This window comes from Peromyscus maniculatus, chromosome 2 (assembly GCF_049852395.1).
Source record: "Peromyscus maniculatus bairdii isolate BWxNUB_F1_BW_parent chromosome 2, HU_Pman_BW_mat_3.1, whole genome shotgun sequence".
In the NCBI taxonomy this organism is placed as follows: Eukaryota; Metazoa; Chordata; class Mammalia; order Rodentia; family Cricetidae; genus Peromyscus; species Peromyscus maniculatus.
The window spans coordinates 70838596-70858901 of record NC_134853.1 but is presented as its reverse complement, the minus strand read 5'-3'; the positions used below and the strand labels follow the sequence as shown (position 1 = coordinate 70858901).

General features: G+C 50.2%; 1 protein-coding gene across 3 annotated transcripts; it reads right to left on the bottom strand.

The window, feature by feature from the left end:
* Positions 1-642: 642 nt before the first annotated feature.
* On the bottom strand, positions 643-18536 carry Nans (N-acetylneuraminate synthase). Of its 3 annotated transcripts, none has more exons than XM_006973687.4 (6): positions 18329-18536; positions 14401-14616; positions 7164-7263; positions 6140-6294; positions 3371-3637; positions 643-1987 (listed from the first exon to the last, which is right to left on the bottom strand). In XM_006973687.4, exons 1-6 carry the CDS (start codon positions 18458-18460, stop codon positions 1778-1780), a joined length of 1080 nt encoding a protein of 359 aa, XP_006973749.1. In that variant the 5' UTR covers positions 18461-18536; the 3' UTR covers positions 643-1777. The 3 variants fall into 3 exon arrangements, with proteins under 3 accessions (XP_006973749.1, XP_076420282.1, XP_076420284.1); XM_076564169.1 differs by having other exon boundaries at positions 1758-2030; positions 18329-18523; XM_076564167.1 differs by lacking the exons at positions 14401-14616; positions 18329-18536 and adding an exon at positions 7372-7390.
* Between the last annotated feature and the right edge of the window lie 1770 nt (positions 18537-20306).

Below are 20306 nucleotides of genomic sequence, written 5' to 3'. Positions count from 1 at the left end.
CACCACTGAGCCCTCCTTCCCTACATGCCCTCCTACCAACCACCTCATTCCAGCTTCCGGGCAGCCCCTAAGCCCGCACAGTGCATCCCTCAGCCACTGCTCAATCTACAAGGCTAAACTAGCTGTACCTTCTGGGAGACTTTGCAGGTCAGCTCAGTGGACCCTGTCTGTGGAAGGTCAGGGGCCAGCACTGCACAGCCCACGGGCAAGTGCTTAGGCGTGTCTGTCTTCCAAACTTCCGAAGTTTTCCAACTGTGAGCAGGCTGGGAATGTGCCTAGATACCAGTCCAGCTCAAACCAGAACACCCCTCACTCCCACCACCCCAGAAGTTATTCTAGGTTCCAAGAGAAGGGAAATCCTAATTCACAAACCTCTCAGGGCTAACTGTGCACTGAGACTTGAATACACACTTTCAAATAGGAATGATAGAGTAAATAACAGGAGACTGGGCCTGGAGAGGCGATGGATGGTTCAGTGGTTAAGAGCTCAAACTGAGGTTACAGAGAACTCAAGTTTGGGACCCAGCACCCATATCAGGCAGCCCAACTGCTTATGACTCCAGCTCTAGGGGATCCAACACCCATGGCCTCTGTGCGCGCGCGCACACACACACACACACACACAAATAAATACAGGTCACATGTGGTGGTGCACACCTTTAATTTCAGCACTCAGGAGGCAGAGGCAAGCAGATCTCAGAGTCTGAGTCCAGTCTGGTCTACATAGCAAGTTCCAGGACAGCCAGGGATATATATAGAGTGAGATCCTGTCTCAGGAAAAAAAATATATTGTTTTTTTTCCTTTTTCTTTTCTTTCTTTCTTTTTTTAAATAAAATGAAGACAAGAAGATATTTGAAAAGAACAAAATGATTAATCTCAGCATTGATCCAAAGAACAACGTGAAATGTGACAATGAACCTCTATAAAAAGTTCATGAAGCTTGAAGAAGTTGAACAATGGAGTCTTTGTGTCTGGGTTTGTAATCTGTCATATGTGACAAGACACTCTGGTGATGATGGCAGGGATGATTTCTGCATTCCTCCTTACACTTAAGAGGTGCAAGCTCCACACCCCACATGGCACCCCCTTATTCAGACTGTGTTCTTCCCTGTTTCACATCGGCCTCCTAACAGCTGTCTCACTGACCGACGGTCCCATGGGTTAGCATGCACCTGCCTCATGTGAGGACAAGCCTCTGAGAAGAGACTGGCTGCTTAGAGCCATGTCCCTAGGCCTCTGGTGGTGACACCGAGCATACCCTGAGGATTTGACAAAGGGGAATCAACTGCTCTCTCCCAACCTTTACTCAGAGACAGGCGTGCTTGCCCCTGCCCACAGGGTCTCAGACAGTCTAATGCAAAGGGACCACTGTTCAGACTCTGAGGAACCCAGGCCAGAAGGGGTAGGAGGGAAGTCAGCTGTCTGTGAGGAATCAAGACCTCAGCTTCCTGGAGCTGCTTTGTAGGGTGGGGACATGAAGGATTAAGACAACAATGGAGCCACACAGAAAACCTAAAGGAGCTACTTTTGCTCTGGGCCGCCTTCTCTGGCTGGACACCTCAAGGCAGAACGGCCTCATTGGCTCTTCCTTTCTGAAGGGCTGGACACAGGAGGCCACTGTGTCAAGGAGGCCTGGAGGTCAACACGCCTGCCCCCTGCCCCCAGCACACGGGGCGGTCACAGCAGGGCGGCTGAGAACCCAGGGGGGGGGGGGGGGGACACGACACGGGGGACGGGACGGGGACAGACGGACACACACAGACACGGACACTTTATTTAAGACTTGATTTTCTTGCTGTGACTTTCCACAGAGTCTTCCATGATTGTATCATCCTCTTCAACAGTGACCAGCACCTTCTTGCCCACTAGGTTGAAGATGTCTTCAGGAGGATAGCCTTTGGGCTCCCCCACCTTCACAGTGAGCATGTCCAGGGTCAGGATGGTGCCTTCTGGGATTCTCACTTTGGCCACCACAGACTTGCCCAGCTGTGGACACAGGAAGGTCAGTGTGAGATCCTGGAAGGAAGTCCTGGGACCTTCCCAGCGGGGACGTTACCCACCACCATGCCCAGGGCAGCACCTCACAGAAGGAAAGTCACGCCAGGGTCAGGTGACATCATAGACTAAGACAACACCAAGGACAGGCTCGGGCTGTGTCGTCAGATAGACCCTGCTTCAGCACCTGTCGGCCTGGGTGCTGTGTTGGGTGTCCCTGGGTGTCCCTGGCACCTTGTCAGAGCATTAACAGAGACAGAGCGTGCTGTGATTACTTCTGTCCCCACCTAGTCACCATCTTACGGGAAAACTGAGGTCGAGAGAAGGCGGGCAGCTTGGCCAAGCTCCAATAACCACGGTAAGGACCTAAAGGAGGAAACTCCTGAGTCCTGGTCCAGCGTGTGTACAACCCCTGTTGCCACTGTGTTCTATTAAACAGGGTTATGGAGGGCTCGTGACAAGGGGTGCCCAGGAAGGGGACAGACAGGACAGGCAGATGTGGAGACCAAGGGCTGGCTCACACCCAGCGTCTCTGCCTCCCCACAAATACTGTGAAGCGGCCTTTGCTATCCTCCAGTTTACACATAAGAGCCTCCGAGTTCTAATTCTGCTTGGAACTTAGCACCAGGTATCATACTGTGGCCCTTGCTGTGTGTCACCCTCCGCTTTGAGCACTGTGCTTGTCACGCCCAACCCTGTAACTCCCCACTTCATTTGCAAGGCTGTTACCCTCTTTTACTGCTGACTTCCCCGTACAGGCGCACCCGTAATTGGGGGGAAGGCGGAGCGCAGCAGGTGGTCTCCCTCAGAATAAAAGATGACAACGTTTCTCACGTACACACAGTGTCTGGCCTCTGCCCTGACCCATACAACTGCAGGGGAGGCGTCCTGCACCTAGAACTCCTAGGCCTCCTGGCTCTAAACTCACAAGGGCAGAAAGGTCCAGGCCCCAGCTTCCAAGAAGCTGGGAGGAGTGCCTCAGGCTCACCATCACTGCCCACCAGCCCCACCCAATGGCCCCTTGTACTTAGGACTGCCCAAGCTCTCTTTCTAATGCCTCAGAGTATGCCTACTCCGAGTGACCAGGCTTGGCCATCTTAAGACTTCAGGGTTCAGAGCCCTGAGGTCACAGGCTTCAGAGACTTAGTGGGAAAGCTAATGTGACCAGAGGTGGCTGAAAAGCCTGAATTGCTCTTATGTAACACATCAGGGGTGGGGGTGGGGTGGGGGGTGTCCCCCCTCCCTGGTGCTCCCACAGCCCAACGATGCTCAGAAGGATGGTTGTGACCTTCTTTCACCTGCTCATCCGTCAGGCTCAGACAGGCCACACCTGCCTCAGGACAGCAAGGCTGGGCCCAGTCAGGCAGCACCCACCTTCTCATTACAGGCCATCTCGCAGGGCAGCAGCTGCTTGGCTGGAGAGCCCAGTGCCCGCTCCACCAGGCGCACAGAGCGCACCAGCTCTGCCAGTTCTCCGGGCTCCAGCGAGGCTGAGTGGTCACTCCCCTTCCAAGTTTTGTCCAGAGTTATGTGACGTTCCAACACCTTGGCCCCCAGAGCCACGGCAGCCACAGATATGGCGATGCCTGTCTCGTGTCCAGAATACCCGACGGGAATGTCGGGAAAGAGTTTCTGGTATTCCTGTAAAATAGAAAAGGGTCTGGTTACCCTTCTAGGGCTTCACACATGTTCTCTCAGTCAGAGAGATCTGAACGGCACCCCATTTCAGCCACTCCTGGGCAGAGCAGTCAGGGGTGAGACTGTAAGGCAGGTACTCTGAGCCCCCGCTTTGTGGGAAGAATAAAAGTGCCCATTGAGGGCTGCTGGGAACAGGGAGGTCCTCAGAGAGGGGGGAGCCTCAACTGAGACAATGCCTCCAGAAGATCTGGCTGGAGGGCATTTTCTTACTTAGTGATCATTGGAGGAGGGCCCAGCTCACTGTGGGTGGTGCCATCTCTGGGCTGGTGGTCCTGGGTCCTATAAGGAAGCAGACTGAGCAAGCTATGGGGAGCAAAGGCACTAAGCAGCACCCCTCCATGGCCTCTGCATCAGCTCCTGCCTCCAGGTTCCTGCCCTGTGTGAGTTCCTGCCCTCACTGCTTTTGATGATGAGCTGTTACATGGAACTGTGAGTGAAATAAACCCTTTGCTCCCCAAGTTATTTGGTCATGGTGTTTTGCTGCAGCAATAGAAACCCTAACTAAGACACCACAGTGTAAAAGTTGCTGCTGGCATTGAGAATGCCTTCTGTGGTCATCAAGACAGCTCAGAGGGTGAAGGCAAGCACCTGCCTGTGGTGATATTGTGTCCCCCAATATATTGTGTACCCTAATAAACTTATCTGGGGTCAGAGAACAGGACAGCCACTAGATACAGAGGGCAGAAAATGGTGGCACTCACACCTTTAATCCTAGCATTCTGGAGGCAGAGATCCATCCGGATCTCTGAGTTCAAAGCCACACTGGAAACAGCCAGGCATGGTGACTCACACCTTTAATCCCAGGAAGTGATGGCAGGAAGCAGAAAGGTATATAAGGCGTGAGGACAAGGAACTAGAGCCTGGTTAAGCTTTTAGGCTTTTGAGCAGCACATTTCAGCTGAGATCCATTCCAATGAGGACTCAGAGGCTTCCAGTCTGAGGAAACAGGATCAGCTGAGGAATTGGCGAGGTGAGGTGGCCGTGGCTTGTTCTGTTTCTCTGATCATTCAGCTTTAACCCCAATACCTGGTGTTACATCTGCCATCAAGCCCAAGGACGTGAGGTTGATCCCTGGAAGCCATCTGATGAAAGGAGAGAGACAGCTCCCACAGGCTGCCTTCTGACCGCTGTACACTTACACGGTGTGTACACACACACACACACACACACACACACACACACACACACACGCCTATTCACACAAACACTCAATTCCAAACACTGGAATAAACCAACACCTCATGTGACTGTTTAGTCCTGTGCAGACCAAGAATACCAACCTAACTGGAACGAAATGACTGACCTCACCCCAAAAGCACCTGTCACACTTAATGAGCTTGCACTGCTGAAACCAAGTGTGCTACACACAAAAGTGTCAATCGTACACACAGCCTAGGCCCAAAACATTCTGTTGGGTGGAATGTTGAATAATTAATGTTAACTGTAATTCACCTAATGCACCAAAGCCCTTCTCGGAGGAGTGAGTGCGGTCAGTGATGGGGGCCAGAAGGCTGAAACCCAGCAGGAAGATGCAGGTGGGGTGCAGGTGGGTGCTGGATGGCTAAAGCCTGAGCTCCAGCCTACAGATCTGTGATAAGAGTGTAGGCTGCATCCGTGCCGAGGCGGGTTGGCACATGCCTTTAATCCCAGCACCCGGAGGCAGAGGCGGGCAGTAATGAGTTCAAGACTAGCCTGGTCTACAGAGTGAGTTCCAGGACAACCAGGGTTGCAGAGAGAAACCCTGTCTCAAAAAAGACACCCCCCCCCCAAAAAAAGATAGAGAATACAGGACACTAGGCCAAAGAATTCTGCTGTGACTGGGTGGGCTGGCAAAACCACTCTCCATGCAGCGACGTCCAGAATGGAGGATGTGGTAGGATTTCCAGTGAGCAGAAAATCAGAGAGAGCACCTGGAGTCCAAGACACTAAACTATTAGTTATATTAATCTATGGAGGCCTTTACTCCCAGCACTTGAGAGGCAGAAGCAGGAAAATCTCTTTGAGTTTGAGGCCAGCCTGGGCTACAGAGGGAGTTATAGGCCAGACAGATCAGTGAGACCTTGCTTTAAAAAAAAAAAAAAAAAAAGACTAAAAAGTATACGAAGACAAATCACGAGGCATGCACACACACACATACACATACACACACACACACACACACACACAGGAGAAACTAAGATTGGTGTTATATGTTTTAATATACTGTCCCCTTCTTTGGAATGCTGTATTTCTCTGGCTGCCTGGGTCTACTTTAATTCTGCCACACTAAGAAGACAGGGCCTGTAAATTTATACAAAGTGTGCCACGGTTGGTTACAATTTTGGTTATAACGAAGGGTAGGGCTGGGGCATGGTTGGCATGCCGTGGCCCTGGGTTCAATCCCCAGCACCGCAAACGAACAGACACCAGAGAATCGGGTCGGTAAGACCGTCACTCCACGCTCACCGAGATGACGCGCAGGTTGGCATCCTCCGGCTGCAGCGGGTAGGCACTGGTGCACTGCAGGAAGCAGAAGTTGGGGTTGAGGGGTTTCACGAGCCGATAGACCTGCTTCATGGTGTCCATCGACTGCATCCCACTGGAGATCACCATAGGACGACCTGGAGAATCAGCACCTTCTTCACGGGGCCCAGACTCCCCCCGACACCTCCTAAGACCCCGCGCAGTGACTGATGGGGACCACCACCTCCTCAGCAGCATGCTTCAGCAGAGGGAAGCACACTAGGGGACCCCATGATCTTGAGGGGAGGAAGAGAGGCGTCTCTGTAGATGGAGAGGCTGCGCAGTGCCGAACAGGCTTCCTCTTAGTCTACAAGTCCTAAAGACTCCAAATTCTGGAACACTCGTGGTGGCAAGCATTCTGGGTAAGAGACACACGAGCTGCACAGCACAGCGGAGAGAGGCCAGGAGCTTCCAGCTCTGGTGCCGGCTGGCACAGAACCCTGTCCTCAGGGCTTCTGACTCCTGGCCTATGAAACAAGTACAGAATATCCATCCTGGAGGTAGGACCTGCTGCCACCCCAGGGTTGCGATGATGAGGGTCAACTGAGATCATTCACGTTTAGGAGATCCATTTACCAGGTGTCAAGTGGAGGCATTAGGGAGGAGATCCCTACAGGGGCCGGCCATGTGGCTCAGTGGTAGAATACTCACATCAGGTGCATAGGACACTGGGTTCAATCCCTAGCACTGACCCAAAATGAAAGGGTAGAAGGTTTCTAAAATGTGTCTCCAAAGCTGGGTGTGGTAGCACCCGGGAGGCAGAGGCAGGCAGATCTCTATAGAGTCTGAAACCAGCCTGGCTACCCAGCAAGGTCCAGGACAGCCATGCTACATAGTGAGACTGTCTCAAAAAAGCAAAACAAAAAGCAGAAACAGACAAGTCTCCATGAACGCTATCATGCTGAGTGGCCACTAGGGGGCAGAAACACAAAGCTTGGACTCCGGTTTTAAGAAAAAAGGCACTTACCTTTCTTGGCTGTCTTCTCCAGATAAGGAAAATTGTTAGTGTCGCCAGATCCAACTTTGAAAAACGGAACATTCAGTTCATGCAGAAACTCAACCGCCATCTACAAAAAAATCACCATTGTTCAGAAACACTGCCCTTGAGGTACAGGATACGTACTAGAGGAAACCAGTGCAGGAGACTAGAGAATAGGTCATCATATGTCACCCACCCATCTGTCCAATGCACACCCAGGACTTGCTCTTCATGAGCTGGCCATCCAATGCTACAAGAATCTGCATGCGGGGGTGGGGGCTGGAGAGATGGCTCAGAGTTTAAGAGCACTGGCTGTTCTTCCAGAGGACCTGAGTTCAATTCTTAGCAACCACATGGTAGCTTCCTTCCCCCGAAACTTGTTAACAGATGCAAAAGGGCTGTGACCTAAGCATGACCCAGAACCCAGGCAGAGAGAAAGTGACGGGCCCTCAAGGGTCAAAGGACAGAAAGAAGACATTGAATCCTTGCCCAGGGAGCAAATGGAGCAATCAATCTCTGTCCCAGTTTGCCTCGCTGGTCATCAGCTGGTCCTTTTGGACCTTGAACTGCGTGTGCTGCCCGCAGGAAAGTCAGCCAGTCACCGTTCAGACTCAACACCACGGCGTGACGTTACCCTCAACACTGCAAAGTGGGGTTCATCCGGAAGATTCCAGAAACTGCAAGGTGTTAGCAAACGGGTCCAGGATAATCTCAGGACTGATGGAGATGGCCAAGTACTTCCCTAGCATGTGTGAGGCCCTGGGTTTGATCCCTAGCACCACACACACACACACTACACAGAAAAGTAAAATCTCACATTCTGTTAACTAGGGAGAACTAAGGGTGGATCTCTGTGAGTTGTAGACCAGCCTAGTCTACACAGCAAGTTCCAGGTCAGACAGGATGACATGGTAAGAACCTGTCTCAAAAAGGAAACAAGGGCTGGAGAGCTGGCTCAGTGGTTAAGAGCGCTGGCTGCTCTTCCAGAGGACCCGGCACCTGCTTGGGGGTTCACAACCACCTGTAACTCCAGTTCTGGGGGAACCCAATGCCCTCTTCTGGCCTCTGAGGGCACCTGGCATACAAACGGTACACAGACATTTATGCAAGCAAAACATCCATACCACATAAATAAAAATACATTATGTTTTTAAAAAATCGAAAAATAAAAGACATCTTTAAATTAACCCACTGTAACAGACCTCCACCCACTTTCCTAGAAGGTTTGAAACCTCTCCAAACACCATGGCTGAGGTCAGTTTAATGTGCCTCAGGCCGACTTTATTCTTCGGTACTCAGTTCTCAATAACACAGGGTGGGAGGTGCTAAGTCAGGATCTGGGGCTGGAGCTCTGGGTGGAAAGCTTGCCTAGCATATGCAAGACCCTGGGTTCAATGCCCAAAACAATTAGCACCCCACCAAAAAGAAGAGCGGCGAGTCAGCCTGTGCACAAGAATTCGAGGCGTTCTGTAACCTCTCAAGTCCAAAAGACACCATGTCACATGACCCAGGGACTGCTCACCAGGGACACCCCCAGTGTCCCACCATCTCTGTGGCTCTGGCTGCTCTTTCCCTGGGTCCATTTTTTGTTTGTTTGTTCTTTTCTTTTCCCATCCACATTTCCTCTCTTCCCTGCACATGTTACTCTGCTAAACAGCCCTGAGATGGAACTAAAATAAATAAATAAATAAATAAATAAATAAATAAATAAATAAAAGAACAAAAATGATCCTTTTTAAACATAATTAATATGTTTAGATAACGTTCAACTAGTGGGACGCTGATCTTCTGAGGCATGAGCAGGCAGTGTGGGCTGAGGAGAGGGACAGAGCAATCAGAGCTAAGGAGGCCTAGTGCAGAAAATGAACAAACAAAAACCATTCAAAGATTTACCCACGAGGATTGTGAAATCTGCATGAAATTCTATCATCTTCAAGCTGTTTTTTTTAAATGAGGTGGGGCAGGGGAGTTCCTGCTGGGAGGAAGAGAGCAAGCGCCTCATTTTGCAGCCCACCTGGAGAACCGCTGCCCTCTAGTGGCCATTTTGAAAATTGCCACTTTGGCTCATCATCCCGCCACCTCAAGATGCAGCTTCAGGCCTTGCAGCCCTTCAGGCTTGGTCACACAGCACAGTGAATTCTTTCCCGAGGCCCGCTGGCTTCTGACCTGCCCTACTGCAGTTAGACCCTTCCCTGGCTTAAGCCAGACAACTCACTCCCTCTTTTCAGTTTTCCTTAAAGTAATTCAATCAATACATAGCTCCCCAGACGCCTGACTGGGGTTCGGGACATGGAACAGGCCACCCCCAGGAGACTGGCGTCAAGGAAACTTTGCCCAGCTATGGCTCCCAGGAAGGAGTGAGGGTCCTGGAGATAAACCTGTCTGATTTCAAACCTATATCTAGCAAACTGGTTTGACTTAGAATTTGTCTCTTTGCTTTTTGAGACATGCTCATATCTTAGGCTGTCCTGGAACTTGCTATGTAGCCCATTGTCCTCCAACTTTTTTTTTTCCCCTTGAGACAGGGTTTCTCTGTGTAGCTCTGCACCTTTCCTAGAAGTCACTCTGTAGACCAGGCTGGCCTCAAACTCACAAAGATCCGCCTGGCTCTGCCTCCCCGAGTGCTGGGATCAAAGGCGTGCGCCACCACTGCCTGGCTTGACCTCCAACTTTTGATTCTCTTGTCTCAGTCTCCCAAGGGCTAGGATTACAGACATGCACCCCCATGCCTGGCTGACTGACTCAGAACCGTTTAAACTTTAGTAAAAGCCGACAGTAAGATATGGTGGCGCGCGCCTTTGATCCCAGTACTCGGAAGGCAGAGGCAGGCGGATCTCTGTGAGTTCAAGACCCTGCCTCAAAAATAAATACACAAATAAAATACAAACAGACAGCAGGTGTTCACATAACCTTTCTGTGTACACACTAAAAGAAACTACTGGTCCAGAAAGGAAGATCAGGACTTCTCTTTCTTGAAAATAACAGCACCATATGTAGCCCAGGCTAGCCTCAAAACTGCCTTCCTCCTCCCCCTGCAATGAGTGCTGGGATTCCAGGCACGCTCAGCCACACTGGGAAATTGGGACTTCTCTAAAGCCGCTTTGGCTGGGATCATGCAGGAGAGAAAAAAGAAGCCCGTGAAGATGAGCTGGGGAGAGCATTGGTGAGTGACTGCTGGGGAGCTGAGAACAAAAATTCCTTAGAGAAAAGGTGTGTCTGGCTATAAACAACAACAAAACAAACAAACAAACAAACAAAAAGCCTGGGAGGAGCTTCTATGTCTGCAGAGACTGATGAACCAACTGGAATTTCAGTGCTGTGGACAGATAGGAATTTTTAGGTTCAGAGACTAATTACTTTACCTTGGGCTAGTTTTAGCCTTGCCTTGGAACAGCCATGCCTACCCCACTGTGTATCTGAACTAATACCTCATGGTAATAAATAAAAACCTCAGCCAGGCGGTGGTGGCGCACACCTTTAGTCCCAGCACTCGGGAGGCAGAGGCAGGTGGATCTCTGTGAGTTCGAGGCCAGCCTGGGTTACAGATTGAGTTCCAGGACATCAAGGGCTACAGAGAAAAACCCTGTCTTGAAAAACCAAAAATAAATGAGTAAATAAATACGTCTTAGAAGCTCTTGACTTAGCAGAACAGTAGAGTCTGCCAATCCAAGACCTAAACGTCATCAGAGAGCACCTTGGGCCTTCAGAACAGCTCCCCCATCTCAGTATGCCTGCCTCTCTGGTGTATGCATCAATACATTTTAATTTTTATTTATTTATTATGTATACAGTATTCTGCCTGCATGTGTCCCTGCAAGCCAGAACAGGGCACCAGATCTCATTACAGGTGGTTGTGAGCCACCATGTGGTTGCTGGGAATTGAACTCAGGTCCTTTGGAAGATCAGTCAGTGTTCTTAACTGCTGAGCCATCTCTCCAGCCCGCATCAATACATTTTAAAGTTGCTTTGATTTATGACTGTCTTTGTTCTGTAAAATTCTAAAAACCCTGGGAAACTGCTTCCATGTTGGAACATGGAATTGGGGTAACCTAAATCTGTGTTCTCAGGTCCTGATCATCCAGAATGGGTCCAGAATAAACTGTCTCTTGTTCCACTTAAGATGAGAGCTACGATTTTTATGTACACAGCGCACAGAACCAAAAAGCACAGGCCAGCCCTGTCGCAGGCAGCAGGCAGCCGGGGGAAGGAGGTGGAGAAGACAGGGCCGGGCACGGACGGAAGGTGGCTCTGTGGTGACCACAGCTCTGTGGTGACCGTCACTGAGCAGGTGCCCTTCAGGGGCCCCAGGCTCATGGCTTCTGCTTGCTGCCTCAACTCTAAGCTGTCTTTGGCTGAAATCCACCTCTGCTCCCTCCTGAGAGGTGTCCTGGGAACTTTTTCAGTCTCCATAAAATTCTGCCACACCTTCCTTAACCTTTCCTGAGCACAGAGAGAACACCCGGGAACAGCGTGCAGAGCAGAGAAAGGAGGCCCTCGGGAAATGCTGGCTGTCGGGACAAAGTCAGGAAGGTGAACACCGGGAGCCACCTGCTTCGGAAATGGGGGTGGGAGGACACAGAAGGACAGACAGAACCCAATCAAGCCAGCTCTGAGGAGCCTGGGCAGGAAATGCTAACTTGGCAAAGAAAGATTTACTCTTTGTCAAGACTTTATGGACCCATTTCCCCTCGCTGCCCTCTCTCCTCCCTACCTGTGCCCAGCCCAGCCATGAGACCAGCTGCAAACAAGCGCCAGAGGAACCGCCTTCGCACACCGGCAGCAGGAGACCCAGCAGGCTTCAGCAGGGAAAAGAAGTAACTGCCTGTGCTTCTGCTCTGTAGGCTGTGTTGCCCAAGGCTGACCACTAAGCGCTGGGACTCTTAGTCGGTTTACTTTTTATTGTTTTTTTTTTTTGTTTTGTTTTTGTTTTTTTCCTTTTTTTTGGTTTTCCGAGACAGGGTTTCTCTGTGTAGCTTTGCACCTTTCCTGGGTCTCACTCTGTAGACCAGGCTGGCCTCCAACTCACAAAGATCCGCCTGCCTCTGCCTCCCGAGTACTGGGATTAAAAGCGTGCGCCACTGCCCGGCCTACTTTTTATTGTTTGCTTTTGGGGTTTTTGTTGTTTCTATGATGGAAGGAGAAAACAACAGGACCTCACGTTGTATGTAGCTCTGACTGTCTGAAACCCACTATACAGTGCAGCCTGGTTTTGAACTCACAACCATCTTCCTGCCTACACTGACCGGTGCTGGAATGAAAGGCACAAGCCACCATATGGGGCTTCCTGCCTTTGACAAGGTCCAATGCTTACAATTACACACATATTCTGAAGTCTGGAAGACTAACAAAGACAGAGGTATGTTTTATGAACCAGGTGTGGAAGGGCACACCTTCAACCCCAACATCCGGAGGTAGAGGCAGGTGCAGGAGGCTCTCTGTGAGTTCCAGGTCAGTCTCATCTACACAGAGGATTCCACTAGGGTTACACAGTAAGAGGTAGTGAGAGACAGAGAGACAGACAGAGTGTGTGTGTGTGTGTGTGTGTGTGTGTGTGTGTGTGTGTGTGTGTGCGCGCGCGCGCACGCTGAGGCTGGCCTGAACTAATTATCCTACCTCCAACCCCCAAATACTAGAGTTACAAGTGGGCATCACCAAGCCTGGTTCAGCATCATTTATCAGTATAAAAAAGGTAAAAGTAATAGTCAGGCGGTGGTGTCGCATGTTTTAATCCCAGCACTTGGAAGGCAGGGGCAGATGGATCTCTGAGTTTGAGGCCAGCCTGGGCTACAAAGTGAGTTCCAGGGTTGTTACACAGAAAAACCCTGTCTGAAAAAAAAAAAAAAACCAAAGGGGGGGGGGGACCCTGTAATCCCAACAGTCAGGATTCTGGGGTTGGAGGATCATGAGGCCACCCTGGTCTATATAGTAAGCTCCACAGCAGCCAATGCTCCATACTGAGACCCTGTCTCAGTAAACAAAACAACAACAATAACAAATAGCATTCTAGTATATCCTCCAAAACAAGCACCACACTGCTGTCAGAGCCTTTGTACAGGTGGAACCAGAGCTGTGTTCTCACTAACTGGAAAGAGTACAGCAAACCAAACGGACACGCGGGGAAGTAACCAGCAGCAGCACACACTCCAAGACTCAGAGAGGAAACCCACAGAGACAACATACGGGAATCAGAGGCCATTCCCTCTCGCTCCTGCTTACTGAACTGTGGTGGCTGGAAAGGAAATGCCCTCCTCCTAGGCTCATAGTGAGTGAGTGGCACTGTTAGGAGGCGTGGCCTTGTTGGAGGAAGTGGGTCTCAGTCTCTTCCTGTGCTTCTGGATCCCAGAAGTAGCACTCTCAGCTCCTCTCCACACCGTGTCTGCCTGTGTGTCTCCAAGCTTCTCACCATGATGACAATGGACTAAACCTCTGGACTGTAAGCCGGCCCCAACTAAACGTTTCCCCTTATAAGAGTGGCCAGGGTCATGATGTCTCCTCCTGGAATAGAAACCCTAAGACATAAACTTTCTGTACCATTGCCTTGTTTCTAAGACCAAAGTTTTTGGCTTTCAGAAAAGAGAGAACAAAGGATCATGAAAGGACAGAAGTCACACCAGACAGTGGTGGCGCACGCTTTTAGTCCCAGCACTCGGGAGGCAGAGGCAGGCGGATCTCTGAGTTCAAGACCAGCCTGGTCTACAGAGTAAGTTCCAGGACATCTAGAGCTAGAGAGAGAGAGAAAGAAATCCTGTCTCAAAGAGAGAGAGAGAGAGAGAGAGAGAGAGAGAGAGAGAGAGAGAGAGAGAGAGAGAGAGAGAGAGAGAAATTATAGTGCAAAATGGACCTGAGGCCTAGTACCAGCTGAACTCCTCCAGGATGTCAGCACAGCCAGCCTCTGAGCTACTTTCCTGTGGGTGATGCCAATGGCAGCCCAGGGAGCCAGTCAGAGCCGGCTGTGAGGCAAACAGGTTCCCAATTTAAACCACACTGCAATGGAAAAGCCTGGCCCCGCTCAGCTGTCCCACAGTGGGAAGGATGCTGGGGTCCAGCGCGGCTGCTCTGATGCAGAGGCATTGTTTTTAAGTTATGGTACCCTTCTCTGAAAACCCCTCCTCTGGGCCTCCGGCCTGCGGGCTTCCACTTAGGTGGACATAGTTAAGGTGAGCAGAGCTAGAGTTGGCTTTACACCAGCAGCTGCCTGCATCCCAGAGTGGCTGAGAGAGCTCACCTCGTCCATGCCAGAGGCAGTGAAGAAGATGCCAATCTCCTGCGCGTAGCGCTGCAGCTCCTTGTACTGGGCGTGGCTGAATTCTAGGTGCCGTTTATGCTCCCCATATGTCGACCCCCACGAATGCTTCGAAGTATACGGTCTCTCCAGGGCCTTCCGGTTAAACTTGAACTCCAACTCACTCTTCTGAAACTTAGCGCAGTCAGCTCCGCACTCCTGTAACACACAGTAGGACATTTTCAGTGACCTGGAGCAGAAATGCTAAGAGACAATGATATGACATCTTTCTATTTAGACAAAATGGACTGGGGCTGAAGAAATGCTCAGTGGGTAAAGGGAGGTCATGTAGATTTAAGTTAAAGCCACACCACCCATGTAAAGAAGAGCCAGACATGGTAGCATGTGCCTACAGCCCCATTCTGGGGCTTGCTGGCCTGCCAGTCTAGCCAAATCATGAGCAATAAGTTCAGGGAGAAACCTTGTTTCAAAAAATAAGGTGGCGGGCAGATAAAATGGTTCACTGGACAAAGGTGCTTGCCATCAAGCCTGACAAACTGAGTTCGATCCCAGGTCCCACACAGTAGAAGGACAGAATTCCTCAAAGCTGTGTCCAGACCTCCAAACAAGCACTGTGACAAGTACACACATATATAGTGTTCTTGGAAGTGTGCTCAAGATACACACACACACACACACACACACACACACACACACACACACACACACCATTAAAGATAAAGAAGAACTGAAGCAGACACACAGCATTGACCTCTGTCCTCTATATGCAAATGATGCTAAAAAATATTTTAAAATAAGTGCATAGTGAGGTAAGGTCTCACTAAATAGCCTAGACTGGCCTGGAAATTGCTATGTAGACCAAGATGCCTCAAACATACAGTGATCCTCCTGCCTCTGCTTCCTGAGTGCTAGGATTAAAAGTGTAGGCCACTACAACAGGCTTACATAAAAGTTTTAAAAAGAAAAAGAGGGCAGTGGCGGTGCATACCTTTAGTCTCATCTCTCAGGAGGCAGATCTCTGAATTTAAGCCTGGTCTACAGAGTGAGTTCCAGGACAGTCAGAGCTACACAGAGAAACTTTGTCCAAAAAAAAGAAAAAAAAAATCTTTAAACCAGGTATAATAGTGTGTGCCTTTGATCCCAAGTAGTCAGGAATCAGAGTTAGAGGCAGGTGGTGGAATTCTGAATTGGAGGCCAGCCTGGTCTACAGAGCAAGTTCCAGGACTACACAGTTTGATTCTGTCTTAAAAAGAAAAGAAAGAAAGAAAAACAAAAATAAAAAGTCCTTTTAAAAATGTACTTTATTGGGCTGGTGAAATGTCTCAGCAGGTAAATGCTCAGGCCACCAAGCCTGACGACCTGAGTTCAATCCCTGCAACCCACACATGTGCGAATGCACTCTAAATATAATAAAACAAGCAACAGATTCATCATGTGAGCAAGTGAGCTTGTACACTACAAACCCTAGGGACTAAATTTACAAACGTGCTTCCTGCTACAAATGGAAGCAAAGTCAAAATGTGGGGATTGTAGAAATTCCCCTGCTTTAAAACACCACAGAAAGAGAGAAACAAGAAAACAAAGAATTTGGCCTAGCCAAGTCACCTGCTCAAGACCACTGAACCAGTGAATGTCCTCACTCTAGGCCAGGCCTCTTGCACTACAGCACCTCCCCAAACTTGTCACTATGTCCTCCAGCCCCAGTGCCCTCCAGAACCTGTGAGAGAAAAACTATAACTCTGTTTGCATGGTTTTTATATCTCTAGGTATCTTTACAACCTCATCATACAAGGTGGTCACACCTTGGGAAAACAAGCTGTTCCTCTGAATTAAAAGCAGGAATTTCCCCCTTTAAGAACAAAGGCCGGAGACCTGTGTCTGAAAGCAAAGATCAGAATTTCTAAGTTTTTGAGACAAGGTCTCATTATGTAGCCCTTGCTCTGCAGACCAGGCTAGCCTGGAAATCACAGAGATCTGCCTGACTCTGCCTTCCAAGCGCTGGGATCAAAGGGGTGCACCATCACAATTAGCCTTCTTCAAGTTTTCAAAATGAAGCTGACGGCAGACTGTTGTAGAAATTAAAGGAGATGACATTTAAAAGCTCTTAGCTCGGTATCTCAGTGAGAATCTAAAACTTGTTAGTCCTTTTGTGACTCAATGGTACTACATTCACAAGATTAAGGGTAAGACAAAGCTGAATTTCAGACGATATGAAGTTAGGTGGTCAGCATTAATAAACATTGGCAGGAGCTACCTCTTTTTTTTTTAAATTAATTTACTTACTTCATGTGTGTGATGTTTTGCCTGCATGTATGTCTGTGCACCATGCAAATGTCTGGAGTAAGCAGAGGTGAGAAGAGGGTGTCAGATCCCCCAGAACTGAGGTTAGACACAGCAGTGAGAGGCCAGGTGGGTGTTGGGAATTGAACTCGGGTACTCTGGAAAAGAAGCCAGCACTCTTAACCACTGAGCCATCTTTCCAGCTCCAGGAACTGCTGAGTGTAATGGCCCATGCCTATATCCCAGAACTTGGAAGACTGAGGCAGGAGGATTGCCACAAGTTTGAGCCTAGTCTGATCTACCTAGTAAGTTCCAAGCCAATCTACAATACAGAATGAGAAAAACTCTATCTCCAAAAACAACAACAGAAATCAATCAATTAAAAAAAATGATAAACTAGCCGGGCAGTGGTGGTGCACATCTTTAATCCCAGCACTCAGGAGGCAGAGCCAGGTGGATCTCTGTGAGTTCGAGGCCAGCCTGGTCTATAGACCAAGATCCAGGACAGGCTCTACACAGAAAAACCCTGTCTCGAAAAACCAAAATAAATAAATAAAGTAAGAAGTCACAGGGCAGACTTTATTAAAGTCGAAGGCTAGAGTCACAATGACGGACACTACAGTCTCTCTTCAAAGACTGATTCATAACAGAGAAAGGTTTAAATAAAGTATGACACGCACCAAATGGAGGCTTGCACACGTAATCCCACCACTTGAAAGACAGAAGCAGAAGGACTAAGGGAGAGCCTGGGATACATGGTGAAGGCCCAGGCTAGCCCAGGTTAGAACGAGACCCTGTTTCAAGAAGACTAAAAACAAAACCGTGTGAGTTCTAGGGCTGGGGGCTGCGGGTGGGAGTGTCTGGAAGAAATCCTCCTGGTAGTCCTGACTGAAAAGAGTGGGGACTGACTGTGAGAAGTGAGGGAGCGCATGCTCACAGGCATCTTAGCGGTAGTAGTGGTCGCCTAAGGAGCTCGGTGCCTATCCTGCTTTCCACTCCCTTCCTCATTTGGTGCTCATTACAACTCCACAAAGTCAGGTTTTCAAATCAGGCAGCCGAAGTGTACAGAGGTTCCCTAGCAGGATCTGCACTCAGAGACCTGCACTTTTCACCGTTTAGTAATTCAAACACTCGGACTGGCGGGTGAAAAAAGAAAAGAAAAGAAAAAAAAAAAAAAAAAAAAAAAAAACAGCCACAGCAACTTCCAACGACTGTAGTTCTTGGAAACCAATGTCAGGAGAGGATCTCCGAGGTGACATATGACAAGCAGGAAGGGGCTGGGTCCCTAAGATCCTGGTCAGGTAGGGAGCGCGCACCGACGGTCCCAGGCAAGGGTAGAAGCTGATCTATCCAGAAAGGGGAAGAAAGAGGTCGGGTCCGCAGGGAGGCGGAGAGGGCGAGCAAGAGCGCCTGGAAGACCGGAGATGGGGAGCCGAGGTAAGTGAGACACGGAGCGCAGAACCAGAGCGCTTTCCCGAGCCTCTCTGTGAACCCTCCCAGCCCCCTCCGTTAACTCGCCCCCTGGGCTCCTCCCAAATCCCCCAGGTTAACCTTCCCCGAATCCCCCAGGTTAACCTTCCCCGACTCCACCGTTAACCCTCCGCGGACCCTCCCGGGCCCCGCCCCTCACCTTGGCCGTGCGGATCATGCGTTTGGCCACGTCCAGGTCGCCCTGGTGGTTCTGGCCGATCTCCGCGATGATGAAGCACGGGTGCTGCCCACCCACCCAGCGCCCGGGGCACAGCTCCAGCTCGAGCGGCATGATGTCTACCCGCGCCCGCACGCTTTCCGTGGCGTTTCCGCACCCGCCGTGCAAGCCAGCAGGTCCCGGCCCCGCCACGTCAGCCGGCGGCCGCCGCGCAGCCAATCCGCGGGCCCCGTCTCGCTCGACGGCCAATCGGAGCCCGAGAAGAGCTAGCCCCGCCCCGCCCGCTCCGCGAGGCGCGTAGGCCGGATCTCGGGTTTCGGCCACGCCTCCAGGCAAAGGCTCTAAGCTAGATGCCAAGGGCAAGGAGAGAGTGCCCTGGAAAATAGGTGATCGAGAGTTCGAATCCCACGGCTGCTGGTTCTGAGACGGAACAGAAAGACATGGAAATCTTGCGAACTTGAAAAAGAGCATCTCGCCAGAAATACAGGTGACACTTCTAGTCAGCAGCCTAGCAAGAGGGAGAGGGCAGATACCAAACGCCTCATGCGACCCTAGTGGCTCCCGGTTCTGCCTTTTTAGGTTATAACTCCATCCAAGGAGCCACCTCACTTACCACGAGAGAAGGAAAGCAGGGGAAGGGTCCCTAGTAACCTTTTGAGATAGAACTTGGAGGCACCAAAATGGTACTGAATGGCTAGTGCTAAGATGATTATGACTCTCCAGTCTTCTCGAGCATTTTACATTCTTCCCTGAAACAGACACATAAGACGGTGTATAAAAACCATGATCACAATAATTGGTGTGGCACTGAAAAACTTTTTTAAATTTTTATGTATATGAGTGTTTTGCTTGCATGTATGTCTGGGCACCACATGTGTACCCAGCACCCACAGAAGTGAAGAGAGGGAATCAGATCTCCTAGAACTGGAGTAGAGATGATTGTGAGCTGTCGTGTGGATGCCGGGAACTGAGACTAGGTCCTCTGCGAGAGCAGCTAGTGTTCTTAATCACTGAGTCGTCCCTAGTGCAGTGCATTTTAAATAGCCATAGCTGTTCCTACTGTATGGGGGGCAGTGGGGTCTGGGAGTTGCACTGATTTGGCCAAAGCCACTTTGAACTCAGACTTAGGGCTCAGACTGCGTCTCCCAGCCCAGGGCTCCTACAGTGCACTCCCTGAATTTCAGACCAAGTCGAGACCCAAGAGTGAGATCGATTGCCTGTTTGACTCCACAGAACTGAGGAACAGAAGAGCAACCGGAAGTGGAGGAGGCCGAGGTTGGAACACACTGTAATAAACGTGCAGCTCAAACTACCCACCGGACCAGAAGAAACACTTCTGAACCCGGCTAGGACAGAGGGGACTCTGGAAGCTCTCCCCGGTGAGGAAGACTGAGGGCCAGCCTGACTGAGGATGGAGAAAGCAGGGGGGCGGGAGCTGGGGGGCGGGGTGGGGTAGGGCAGGGGAGGGTGTAAGCAGAGTGAAGAAAGCAGAGAGCAGACCACACCCACAGGGAACTAGTGTGTGCCTCAAAGGGGGCCCGTAGCTGGAGAATGAGGAGAAAAAGAGTAGATGGAAGCCGGGCTCGCGGCTGGACAGGACATAGGTGTGCTCTATTAGTTGGCAGGGAGTTACTGTCTCAAGTTAAGTTGGCAGAGCCACAGACCCTGATCACAGCGAGTATGAAACATGACACTAAAGAAACGCAGTCACTTTTGGCTAAAGAAAACCATGTCAGCCAAGCATGGTGGCTCCTGCCCATAATCACATGATTGCCCGAATTGCTGCCACACGGTGAATTCCACGTCAGTCAGGGCTGCAGAGAAGGGGGGGGGGGTGTTACTCATTATTTATTCATTGTTGTGGGGTTTGTTTTTGTTTTGAGAAAGGGTCTCATGTAGCCCAGGCTGGTTTTGGTCCTGCTACGTATTCGGAGATGGCCATGAGCTCCTGATCCACCTA

Coding starts and splice junctions, on each gene's coding strand:
- Nans (XM_006973687.4), bottom strand. CDS start 18,460: ATGCCGCTCGAGCTGGAGCTGTGCCCCGGGCGCTGGGTGGGTGGGCAG. Junction 14,617..18,328: donor GCATGATCCGCACGGCCAAG/GTGAGGGGCGGG, acceptor TGTGTGTTACAG/GAGTGCGGAGCTGACTGCGC. Junction 6,295..7,163: donor GGAGAAGACAGCCAAGAAAG/GTAAGTGCCTTT, acceptor CTGATTCTCCAG/GTCGTCCTATGGTGATCTCC.